The sequence below is a fragment of the Salvelinus sp. IW2-2015 genome, linkage group LG4p (assembly GCF_002910315.2).
Source record: "Salvelinus sp. IW2-2015 linkage group LG4p, ASM291031v2, whole genome shotgun sequence".
Taxonomy (NCBI): Eukaryota; Metazoa; Chordata; class Actinopteri; order Salmoniformes; family Salmonidae; genus Salvelinus; species Salvelinus sp. IW2-2015.
In genome coordinates, this window is record NC_036841.1 from 21,405,286 (window position 1) to 21,418,295 (window position 13,010).

Below are 13,010 nucleotides of genomic sequence, written 5' to 3' on the forward strand. Positions count from 1 at the left end.
ATATACCTGCTGGAGCGCGTGCTACAGGTAGGTGCTGCTATGGTGACCAGCGAGCTGAGATAAGGGGGGACTTTACCTAGCAGGGTCTTGTAGATGACCTGGAGCCAGTGGGTTTGGCGACGAGTATGAAGCGAGGGCCAGCCAACGAGAGTGTACAGGTCAATCACAAGCTTTTCTCACAGGAATTAACAGAAGGACCTCTCCTGACCTGGGAATTGTGGCCTTCAACCATTTTGCATTAAATGTTGTTCATCTGCATGGGAGGAAATCAATATGGTCGGCTCTTGCTAATGACATTGATTTTGTGGACTTTGTGTAAATTACAAAGTACTGCATCTGACGAATGGCCCAAGTGATCAGTCATCTTGGTGTTGGCTATAAGCCAGAGAAAGCAGAAGCCTACAACTCTTACTGTTGGATCGAAGCCCACAGTACCTGGACTGGGTAATGATAGCTCACTTTCGATTCGTTACTCAGAGTTAACAACCAGTGGATGTATTATAAGGTCAAAGACACCATTACAGTAACCCCCATGCTGCAGCAACTTTTGAATATATGTCCACACTTGTCATTATAAATGTATGAGTTTGTTGTTCTGCTCTATTATGGCTAGATAGCTTCTAGATGGGGTACATTCTCTGCTGTAGTGCTAAATTACTAGGCTTGTACTGTAGTTAATGTGCTGTTGACAAAATCCTAATGATTTTCAGATTAATAGTGGAATCATCTGCATGGTTCGTGGGATCCATTCCTATAGCCAGGCCGAGGGCATGCTAAACAGCCCCAATGCAAAACACATCTCCATCTCTTGAAGTACAGTAAACTGCCCTTTTCATGTACAATTTTTGCACCGTGGACATGTATAGCCCTGCAGCAAGCATCTGATTGCATAAGCATAATCTCATTGACAAAAATAAAATCTGACATTTGCTTATATCACTGACAACCTATCACCCTGAAGATAAAAAAAAACACTGAGTCAGCCACTTATTCCACTGACAAATGTCATTTCTCTCACCTTGAGCATTTCAGATAATTAGAAAACAAGATGATGATTTATCTTGTCAAAGAACATTATATCCATGTCTTTGTCAATGCAACAGCAACAGTTATAAAGGGAATACATCAAATGGTCTTGTAAGATACTCTGATTATCATTCTCTCAGCACATTATTAATATGTCAGTACACTGTTTATTAGAACCTGCTTCAAATACTATATCACAAATCAACATCTTATGAGACCCTCTACCATTTACAATTCAAGCCTAGCTAAGCGAATAAGCTTACTTTTTAATCCTCCTTGACAAACTGAACAGAAAACACACATCAGCAGGTATTCAAATCAAATCAAGGTTTATTTGTCACGTGCGCAGAATACAACAGGTGTAGACCTTACAGTGAAATGCTTACTTACAGGCTCTAACCAATGGTGTGGAAAAAAATGTGTGTGTGTGTGTGTGTGTAGGTAAGTAAAGAAATAAAACAACAGTAAAAATACATTTGAAAAAATAGTAGCAAGGCTATATACAGACACCTGTTAGTCAGGCTTATTGAGGTAGTATGTACATGTAGGTATCGTTAAAGTGACTATGCATATATAATGAACAGAGAGTGCTACGGGTCTGTAATCATTTAGGCAGGTTGCCTTAGTGTTCTTGGGCACAGGGACTATGGTGGTCTGCTTGAAGCATGTTGGTATTACAGACTCAATCAGGGACATGTTGAAAATGTCAGTGAAGACACCTCCCAGTTGGCCCGGAGCACACGTCCTGGTAATCCGTCTGGCCCCGCAGCCTTGTGTATGTTGACCTGTTTAAAGGTCTTACTCACGTCGGCTACGGAGAGCGTGCTCACACAGTCGTCCGGAACAGCTGATGCTCTCATGCATGCCTCAGTGTTGCTTGCCTCGGAGCGAGCATAGAAGTGATTTAGCTCGTCTGGTAGGCTCGTGTAACTGGGCAGCTCACGGCTGTGCTTCCCTTTGTAGTCTGTAATAGTTTGCAAGCCCTGCCACATCCGACGAGCGTCGGTGTAGTATGATTCAATATTAGCCCTGTATTGACGCTTTGCCTGTTTGATTGTTCATCGCAGGGCATAGCGGGATTTCTTGTAAGCTTCCGGGTTAGAGTCCCCCATCTTGAAAGCGGCAGCTCTACCCTTTAGCTCAGTGCGAATGTTGCCTGTAATCCATGGCTTCTGGTTGGGGTATGTAGACGTACAGTCACTGTGGGGACGACGTCCTCAATGCACTTATTGATAAAGCCAGTGACTGATGTGGTGTACTCCTCAATGTCATCGGAAGAATCCCGGAACATGTTCCAGTCTGTGATAGCAAATCAGTCCTGTAGTTTAGCATCTGCTTCATCTGACCATTTTTTTATAGACCGTGTCACTGGTGCTTCCTGCTTTAATGTTTGCTTGTAAGCAGGAATCAGGAGGATAGAGTTGTGGTCAGATTTACCAAATGGAGGGCGAGGGAGAGCTTTGTACGCATCTCTGTGTGTGGAGTACAGGTGATCTAGAATTTTTTTCCCTCTGGTTGCACATTTAACATGTTGATAGAGATTTGGTAGAACTGATTTAAGTTTCCCTGGATTAAAGTCTCCGGCCACTAGGAGCGCCCCCTCTGGGTGAGTGGTTTCCTGTTTGCTTATTTCCTTATACAGCTGACTGAGTGCCGTCTTAGTGCCAGCATCTGTCTGTGGTGGTAAATAAACAGCCACGAAAAGTATAGCTGAGAACTCTCTAGGCAAGTAGTGTGGCCTGCAATTTATCACAATATACTCTACTTCAGGCGAGCAAAATCTAGAGACTTCCTTAGATTAGGTATTGCAATGTACAAGAGAAAACAGGGTGTTTTGTGTCCCCGTGCAGCCTGCATCGTGTTACCAGCCGTCATTCTGTGTGTGTGGGTGCATGTGCTACTGTCGTACCGAACACCCCCGCAGCCCCTGCACGGCAGGGGGGCCCACGAGCCTATCATCGATGTCTATTATTATTTAGTTTTTTAAATAATTTTGATAGTAACCCTCCAAGAAGTCATTCATAAAACGTTTTAATATCCATATGTACTAGGAAGCTAAGTGTTTGTTTCTTGGGCTTCAGGAATGTGACTGGAAAAGTGCCTCAGGCCTTGAAAGTAATTTTTTTCATTCTCAGACTGAGAGCCTAATGCTTCTTAGGTAGTTCTTTATGAGTTATGGTTTAGAAAACAATCTCTGTAGAAGTTACAGGGATGGTAAAAACAGCTGGATTGCAGTAGCACCATCAGGGAAACTGGGTAGAAGGGAGTTGTGCTTCAAATACAGCAGTTTTGCAACATCTTTAATTGAGCATCTCATTCTCTTTAATTGCTGGCCTCAACACGTTATGGAAAGAGATTAACTGTATAGGAAGCTCTGGGGACAGGTCGTCTGGACACGGGACAGCCAATAAATTAGCAGATGCAAGGAGGTTATCATACCTAGCGGACAACAGTTCTTGAGGGCTTGATTTCATTCATACTGGTGAACCAGTTTTTGAATTGTGTGGTTGCAAATATCAATAGTCCCTTATCTCTGGTATATCTTGGGATGCATTATTCAACACTAAGTTTAAATTGTGTGCAGCGCAATGGACATAGGCCTATAACGTTTCAGGAAAGACTCTCTGGGTTGGCAATACTCAGTATAGAAAACAGTCTTGCGCACAACCTGGACCTTTAACCGGTGGTGAAAACATTTGCACACAAAACAGCAAGTTGGATTTAATTTAATGTAATTTAATTTACCTTGATTATTGCAGCCCATTTGTGTAGGCTATTAGCCAGACAAAACCTGCTAAATTCAACGATAAATAGTGGTTGAAAATATCATCAAGCCGACTACTTTTTTCCACATTGTTAGGCTATTTGATGTGTAATTTGTATAAAAAGTTTATAAATAGCAGCTAAATATGGTGTATATAGTAGCTATAGATAGTACACTTTATAATGAAACAATCCCTAGTAAGCTAGTGTTTTGAGGGTGGACTGACTATATTATTTGATCCAGAGAAACTGTGTTACCCAGTGCGGTGTGTGCATGTGTGCCCACGTACGAGCGTTCCATTGTGTCAGCTGAACTCACTGCAACACACACACAGCTCTCTAGATAAAAATAGCCAGAGGAACCCTGGCCTTGAGGTGATGGCCAGTGTTTTTAAGGGGCCAGAAACACATTCCAGTGTTCTATTGACTCCCAGGCTTAAGAGGGATCCAGGTCCAGTATGTGGGTGAATGGGCTCTGTTGTGCTGCTGCTGGATGCTAAATGAATGTTGCAGAGGTGACATCTCTCTCCCACACATGCCTCTTCAAGCTTGATGGCCCTGAGAAGTGACTGTGGATGAGGATGGAGAGGAGGGGTGGGAGGGGTGTGTAGAGACCCCCGTGGCGTAGTGTTATAAAAGTCCATGGATTGTTCCAATCCCAACTCTGAGAAGAGCTGTTGAAAAATGGTGGTGAACAACATGCACTGATTTACTTCAAAGTCATTTTTTTAAATGTGGAATATACAGTATTTTTGTGTTTAATCACAAATAAGAATGCCCTGCTGATAATGATGTAGCTAGTGGAGCTGCTACGCCCAAAGACCCTAGTCATCAAAGAGCTTCCTGTTGTGTTTATTGTTGCCTACATGCACTGCTGTTGTTTTTAATGTTCTCAGAAGAGTTGGGGGATGAAACAATTTCCCCTTATTTATAGACCAAATGTGTCTGTTTTATTCCTTTATCCAACATCTTTGTTGTTGTGTAAATGTTGAAATCTATATAGAGATGTCCTTGGGTATGCATCGCTTTAAAAGAGAGAAGAAACTTAGTCCTAGGCATATGAAAGGGAGGGAGGGTGGGGAGAGAGATAAAATACAGTTTTGTCTGATTACTGAACGTTCTTCCCCAAAATCTCTCCTTCTGTGCGACTTCAAAGAAGAGCGCGTCAAACTTAAAACAGAATTACTAACAGATTCATGAATATGTTAAATATAGTATATTGTTGTATTATGTAAAAAAAAACATTTGCATGATATAATCACATAGAGTTTACTGGTGTAGTCCAGACACATTTGTATAATGCACACTCAGCCCACATATAATTCACATGTTAACCTAGATTTTGAAATTGTATGGAAAACATCCATTGTACATTATAAAGTGGGTTTATTGCTTAATTTGAAACATGAACAAACACTGGTTTCAGAGTCAACCAACCAGGTTACAGAGCATTTTGTATTATTCTGTGCGTAATTTGTGGATGTCCACCACACATTTCATATGATATGTCACGAGTCACAATCCATATTATACAGCATGTTACAAATTTACTAAACGTACAATATGTAACAATTTTGCAAAACGTATAATATGGTATAGACAGTATATAGTATGTGCAGAGTCACTTTACGCCTACCTACATGTACAAATTACCTCGACTAACCTATACCCCCGCACATTGACTCGGTACCGGTACCCCCTGTATATGCAGTTGAAGTCATAAGTTTAAATACACTTAGGTTGGAGTCATTAAAACTCGTTTTTCAACCACTCCATACATTTCTTGTTAACAAACTACAGTTTTGGCAAGTCGGTTAGGACATCTACTTTGTGCATGACACAAGTCATTTTTCCAACAATTGTTTACAGACAGATTATTTCACTTAAAATTCACTGTATCACAATTCCAGTGGGTCAGAATTTTACATACACTAAATTGATTGTGCCTTTAAACAGCTTGTAAAATTCCAGAAAATTATGTCATGGCTTTAGAAGCTTCCGATAAGCTAATTGACAGGCGACAGGCGACAGGTAGCCTAGTGGTTAGAGCGTTGGACTAGTAACCAAAAGGTTGCAAGATTAAATCCCCGAGCTGACAAGGTAAAAATCTGTCGTTCTACCCCTGAACAAGGCAGTTAACCCACTGTTCCTAGACCGTCATTGCAAATTAGAATTTGTTCATAACTGACTTGCCTAGTTAAATAAAGGTAAAATAAAATATAAAACATTTGAGTCAATTGGAGGTGTACCTGTGGATGTATTTCTAGGCCTACCTTCAAACTCACTGCCTCTTTGCTTGACATCAAGGGAAAATCAAAATAAATCAGCCAAGACCTCAGAAAAAATTATTGTAGACCTCCACAAGTCTGGTTCATCCTTGGGAGAAATGTCCAAATACCTGAAGGTACCACGTTCATCTGAACAAACAATAGTACGCAACTATAGACACCATGGGACCACGCAACGGTCATACCGCTCAGGAAGGAGACGTGTTGTGTCTCCTAGAGATGAACGTACTTTGGTGCGAAAAGTGCAAATCAATCCCAGAACAACAGCAAACGACCTTGTGAAGATGCTGGAGGAAACAGGTACAAAGGTATCTATATCCACAGGTAAACGAGTTCTATATCGACATAACCTGAAAGGCTGCTCAGCAAGGAAGAAGCCACTGCTCCAAAACCCCCATAAAAAAAAGCCAGACTACGGTTTGCAACTGCACATGGGTACAAAGATCGTACTTTTTGGAGAAATGCCCTCTGGTCTGATGAAACAAAAATAGAACTGTTTGGCAATATTGACCATTGTTTTGTTTGGAGGAAAAAGGGGGATGCTTGCAAGCCGAAGAACACCATCCCAACGGTGAAGCACGGGGGTGGCCACATCATGTTGTGGGGGTGCTTTGCTGCAGGAGGGACTGGTGCACTTCACAAAATAGATGGCATCATGAGGCAGGAAAATTATGTGGATATATTGAAGCAACATCTCAAGACATCAGTCAGGAAGTTAAAGCTTGGTCGCAAATGGGTCTTCCAAATGGACAATGACCCCAAGCATACTTCCAAAGTTGTGGCAAAATGGCTTAAGGACAACAAAGTCAAGGTATTGGAGTGGCCATCACAAAGCCGTGACCTCAATCCCATAGAAATTTGTGGGCAGAACTGAAAAAGTGTGTGTGAGCAAGGAGGCCTACAAATCTCATTCTGTTACACCAGCTCTGTCAGGAGGAATGGGCCAAAATTCACCCAACTTAATGTGGGAAGCTTGTGGAAGCTTACCTGAAACGTTTGACCCAAGTTAAACAATTTAAAGGCAATGTTACCAAATACTAATTGAGTGTATGTAAACTTCTGACCCACTGTGAATGTGATGAAAGAAATAAAAGCTGAAATAAACCATTCTCTATACTATTATTCTGACATTTCACATTCTAAAAATAAAGTGGTGATCCTAACTGACCTAAGACAGGGAATTTTTACTAGGATTAAATGTCAGGAATTGTGAAAAAATGTGTTTAAATGTATTTGGCTAAGGTGTATGTAAACTTCCGACTTCAACTGTAGCCTCGTTATTGTTATTTTATTTTGTTTCTTTTTACTTTAGTTTATTTAGTAAATATTTTATTAATTCTATTTCTTGAACTGCATTGTTGGTTAAGGGTAAGTAAGTATTTCCTGTTGTATTCGGCGCATGTGACAAATAACATTTGATTTGATGGTTCAAATTTGCTAAATGTATGTATGATATGTTACGAATTCTAGCTAGGTGGCTAGGTGGCTAAAGTTAGCAACCTTTGTTTTGCCTTAAGTAATCATCTGTCTTATGTAACCATACCAAACGTAGCATATCAGACTAATTTGAGTGTCCCGGATTTACCTTTACTATGTTACTTCTTGTCTATAAGACCAGGCTGAGTCAACAGGACCATATCGCATCTTTCTATCTCTTCCCATAGAATAGATAGTGTTTGTCTTCTTCTTCCCACTCAGAGTAATGGATTTACTATGCCCTGATGTAATCACAGCAGGAGTGTAGCAGGCTCCTGAAGTACTGTTATTTAGCTCTAGATCACAGCAGATAGGTGGGTCTTTGTTTTCCCCAACAGACCAAGAGATGTTTATTCAGTGATTCACCAAGAAAAAATTATCCTATGCCAGTTCCCTAAAGAAGCAGTTGGCTTCGCAGATCAATTGATTGTTTAGGACGCTGTGTGCTGTCAATTACCATGAGGAACCTCCAGTGTTCGCCCCTACCAAAGAAAAGAGCAGCTAATTGAGTGGAACTGATAAAAATGGCTTTAAAGTTTTTTTATTGTCCAACCAAATTAGTTGTAGGCAGATCACTGGATATGTGATTATTTGTTGTCTTATTTTTTATTCATATTGACCCTGACCTCTGACATGACCTTTGACCTTGGTACACCCACTGGAATACATTTCTATTACAATTTTTTTTACACAAACTTGTGTTCATAGATTTATTTGTATATGTCTGTCAGATTCATATAGTTTGATACTTGTATCAGCAAAGAACAATCAATACTGCCAAGGTAAACCATAGACACTGCAGCCCAAAGCTCGGTGAAACCAAGGTTAAAGGCAATAACTGACGTAAGTGATGAGGCCCCCACCCCCCATTTTCTCCATAACACAAAACAATGGAGGCAGGATATTTGTCCACATGATAAAGCATGTATTAAATGTATAAAAATGTTTTTTGACCAAATGTGCAGTTACTGCCCTTTTGCTTGGTAGGGCAATACACTATATGCTACATACTGAATTTGGATAGATACTGTATTCCCCATCAATTAAGTTGGACACTACAGCAGGCTGAATGGTTAGTAAGATCTAACTTACAATGCTTTGTAGAGCACACTTTGGATTCCTATCAGGTTATGAGACAGATTCTCCAGAGGTATGGACATTAGCATAGACACACAGAGAATCCCAGGTGGAATATATCTTCTTGGACCTCTCAGTCCTGATGCTCCTCATATCTTATTCTCACTGATCCTCTCTGTTTGTTGATCCTGAGACCTCAGACCGTTATTGACTCTGGAGTGTTGTTTGTGAATAATTTACTATTCCTCTTCCTCCCTCCATCTGGCTCTCCTTTTCTGTGTTTGTGTGTGTGTGTGTATTTCTGTGTGTGCATGTGCGTTTGTGTGTGTGCACGTGTGATCGCGTCTGTGTGTGTTAACAGGGATGACCTGCCAGGCCCGGAGCTCTTATCTGGACAAAGAGGTGTTGTGGGGCTGGCGTTTCACCCCAGTCCTGTCTCTGGAGAAGGGCTTCTACGAGGTGGACTACAACAGCTTCCACGACATCTACGAGACCAACACGCCGTCATGCAGTGCTAAAGAGCTAGCCGCTACACTACGAGAGGGCCAGCTGCTCCCCACGCTCTCTYYGCTGACGCCCGAGCYCMCCAAACCCTACACCCTGGARCCYMTGTCCACCCACAACCCTCTCTCCAAAGAGGTGGACAAGGGGGAGGAAGGGGAGAGGGGAGAGATCAACGGCTCGGCTGCAGCTCTGGAAGACCAGCCCGGACTGGACTGACTACTTCAGATAAGCCAAACCAGAGACAAAGTTACTAAAGACTATGCCTCATTTAGTCAATGGCCAGCTTGTTCCATTGCATTGCTTGGAGATAAAAGACCCCCCCCCCTCCCCATGCAATAATTCTCTAGAGTGTCAATCTGTAGTATATATTTGTTTTGCAGACACAAATACACACAAACAAACAAACACACACACACACACAATTATACAAACACATAATATGCTCCAGATTGGTCGTATTGTCTTTTTATATTTGAGGCGACCACATATTTCCATTACAGTAGTAATAGCTCAAGTGATATACTGTATAACCTGAAGTGGAACAGGTAGCCATGACGAACGAATATCACAGCTTACAAATTATCCAATATCCTAAATTTAGAGATTGTTGATTCCGCTTCCGACAGAATATGTACGGACCAGATCATTATCTTCAATCCCATCACGCTTTGTTATTACAGTACTCCACTATGGAAACTCTTAACTGAAGGCAATATATACGCAGCCGCGCTTTAGCCCTCCTTCGTACCTGTAGGCAGGAAGTAGAGCTCAGCTCAGTTCAGCTCGCCGCCCGCTATAGATCAAGCGCTGTCTCTTTATCCAATCACCCTCGTATTTTGTCCAATCTCCCTTGTGGTTCCACTGTCATGCTTAATCGCATTACGTGTGACAAATATACTAGAGCAAAACACAGGACCCAGAGAGTCCCTCAGTATTGGACCCAGGGGAACGGGCAGTACCTCATTTTGATATTCATGATACATAAGCACAAGTCCTGTGACCCTGATATGCCCCCCTTCCCTCCATCCCTGTCCCCCCTCCTGCCCCTGACTGGTGCATATTTTAGTGCATGGTGTTGAGTATAGGCTACTGATGATACAAGCAGGTTTATAATGATATGTACGCTCAGAAGTATTTCTTCCCTGCACTGTGACATAATACAAGCTATTTGTGCTATTCGTCTTACTTCACCTTTGGTTAGTTCTGTTTAAATCAAATCTAAATAAAATGCAATTGTATTGGTCGCGTACACATATTTTGCAGATGTCCAGATTCAGTTTTATTCTACCCATAGTCCTGGTCTGGACTCAGCTAGCTACTGTTGTCTCTGCTTAAGAGCGTGTATGACTCTGTCACTTGTCCTGTGTGTCACATTTTCTACAGTTTTCTTTTGAGGATGTGTATGACAGAGCTTGCATGATAATAAACTGTCCCCTCGACATAGCAAGTTTAATACACTACTAATAATACAGGGTATTTTCTAGGCATGCAAACTACAATGAACAATTTCTACAGATATTGTAAACCAATATGTTGATGATAGCTAAGATGACAAATCTCTTAAATTGAACCCTTCTCCCCCCTTCTATAACATTTATTTGCATTTCTCCAAACACTTGTTCCATCAATGTATTTTATTTCACTGTGACATTGTAGCATCATATTTATTCCATTTGCATAAAGCTCCTTTATCATTAGAGAAAATAACTTCTCCCATAGGTGGAATGTCATCTGTTTTATGTGTGTTCTCATGGGAATAAACCTAATATGGCCAAAAGCACAGTACAGTATGTTTCTGTTAGAGAACCGTGTGTGTGTGTGTGTGTGTGTGTGTGCCCACATGTGTGCACGTTTATGTGGGTGTCTGTGTCTGACTGTCTGCGTGTGTGTGCGTTTGTTAGTTTGTTAATTGATTTAGTCCTCTGTAAGTATGTGTGGTTATGAGTTATTTTCCTAACAGAGAGAGCTAGTGGAAGTGAGAGTACACAGCACAAGCTGCTGCGTGAGCAAGTCCTGATTTCACCCAAGGCTCTGTAAAATAGTTGAGATTTTTACACATGCTACCTGACAACTGGATTAGAGGTGCATCGAATCATGAGAAACAGACTTAAGCAACCATTTGTAATTGGTGTGGAACAATCTCATCTTGCACAGAAGCTCTGGGCACAAACACACTACTAAGCACAGGCAGCTGGTAGAGAATAATGATACAGTACAAACAAGAAATAGAAATCCAAGGCAATGTATGAATTTAGTACCGTCTGTACTGTAAATACAGCATGCATTGAACCACAATTTCTTGTATGACTGCCAAGAGCTATGTGGGTGATACAGTTCTTCTGTTATCATTATTAACCAAAAACATAATGTCATAGGGTACCAGGGAAAGGAGACAAATCCTGGCTGTATTATTCCAAGCTTATTCACTGTTGCCTTTCTAAATGATTTCTGATTGAGTAAGAATCCCTGGTAACAGAAATAGCTATACTCACCACCCAGCAGTGTAACACCATCTCTGAGTCAGCTTCTTCGGTGTATTGGGAGATTGTTTTCCCCTGAAATGGCCTGCCGAGCGATTATGAAGATATCACAGCTATTAACAGTGAACAGACCCATCACAAAAGTCACTGACATAATCAAATTTCTGCTTTATCAAATTTCTGCTTGGGTTAAAAGCAAACACTAGGCCAATCAGATCAAGCTACCAGGAATAGTAAACACCCGCATAGAGGATTTTTTGGCACGTTGGAGCTGTCAAATCGGTGAGCAGCTGCTGTTGCAATCATTGTCATGAAGCAACATCCGCCCCACTGGTGTTAGATGTTCAGAACAAGAAAGTGTAGGCTTTATAGAAATAATTACACAAAAATAATAATGAGGATATCTATCATCCTAATCAAGGTGTAGATTGCATCTCATATTCCAGTGTTCCAGTGTTCAAACTTGTAAACAAGGCTGTATGATTTAATCTTGGGTCCCATAGAAATGCATGACAGTTCATTGCCAAGGCTGTTCATGGATTGGGCTTTTTAATAATTCAGAACCTTGAATTTCAAATATCTGCTGGCCTCCAATATGACTTTCAATAACCTGAAATGATGACAAAACAAAGGTTTCATGAAATGATTAATTACTGTTTATTTGAAACTGTGTGTGTGTGTTTGCATGTGTCTGTGTGTGTTTGTGTGTGTATATTTTTTCCTACATTATCAGGAACAAAAAGTCCTGACCAGTCACCAGAATGTCTTGACAAGGTTGGAAAATAAGAACATTTTTGAAAAGGGTTATGGTTAGTGTTAGAAGTTAGGTATAGGTTTAAAGGTTTGGGGTTAAAGTTAGAGTTATGGTTAGGGTTGGGGTTGGGTTTAGGGAAAATAGGATTTTGTATGGGGAATATATTTTTACTCCCCAAAAAGTCCTGAAAATTCATGAGTGAGTGTGTGTGCGTGTGCGCGTGCGGACGTGTTAAACTATTCTTGTGGGGTTTAGGGTTAAGGTTAGAATTAGTGTTAGGGTTAGAATTAGGTTTAGGGTTAGGGTTAGGGTTAGGAGCTAGGGTTAGTTTTAGGGTTAGGGTTAGGAGCTAGGTTTAGGGTTATGGTTAAGGTTAGGTTTTTGGGTTAAGGTTAGGGTTAGGGTTAAGGGTAAATAGGATTTTGAATGGGAACTGATGATGTCCCCAAAGGTTAGCTGTACAAGACTGTGTGTGTGTGTGTGTGTGTGTGTGTGTGTGTGTGTGTGTGTGTGTGTGTGTGTGTGTGTGTGTGTGTGTGTGTGTGTGTGGTGTGTGTGTGTGTGTGTGTGTGTGTGTGTGTGTGTGTGTGTGTGTGTGTGTGTGCTTGTGCTTGTGGACACACTCACTGTAGAAATGAGGCA

At 41.2% G+C, this 13,010-nt stretch overlaps 1 protein-coding gene across 2 annotated transcripts in view; it reads left to right on the plus strand.

Annotated features, from left to right (window-relative positions):
- LOC111960693 (G protein-activated inward rectifier potassium channel 4-like) overlaps positions 1-10,916 on the plus strand; it is a 39,300-nt gene extending 28,384 nt beyond the window's left edge. The window contains exon 5 of one of the 2 annotated variants that reach the window (XM_023982859.2): positions 8,992-9,237. In XM_023982859.2, the coding sequence (XP_023838627.1) occupies positions 8,992-9,148 (157 nt within the window). In that variant the 3' untranslated portion in view covers positions 9,149-9,237. Of the gene's footprint in view, positions 1-8,991 lie in introns of both variants that reach the window. The other variant, XM_023982858.2, reaches the window with a different exon arrangement.
- Positions 10,917-13,010: the final 2,094 nt, after the last annotated feature.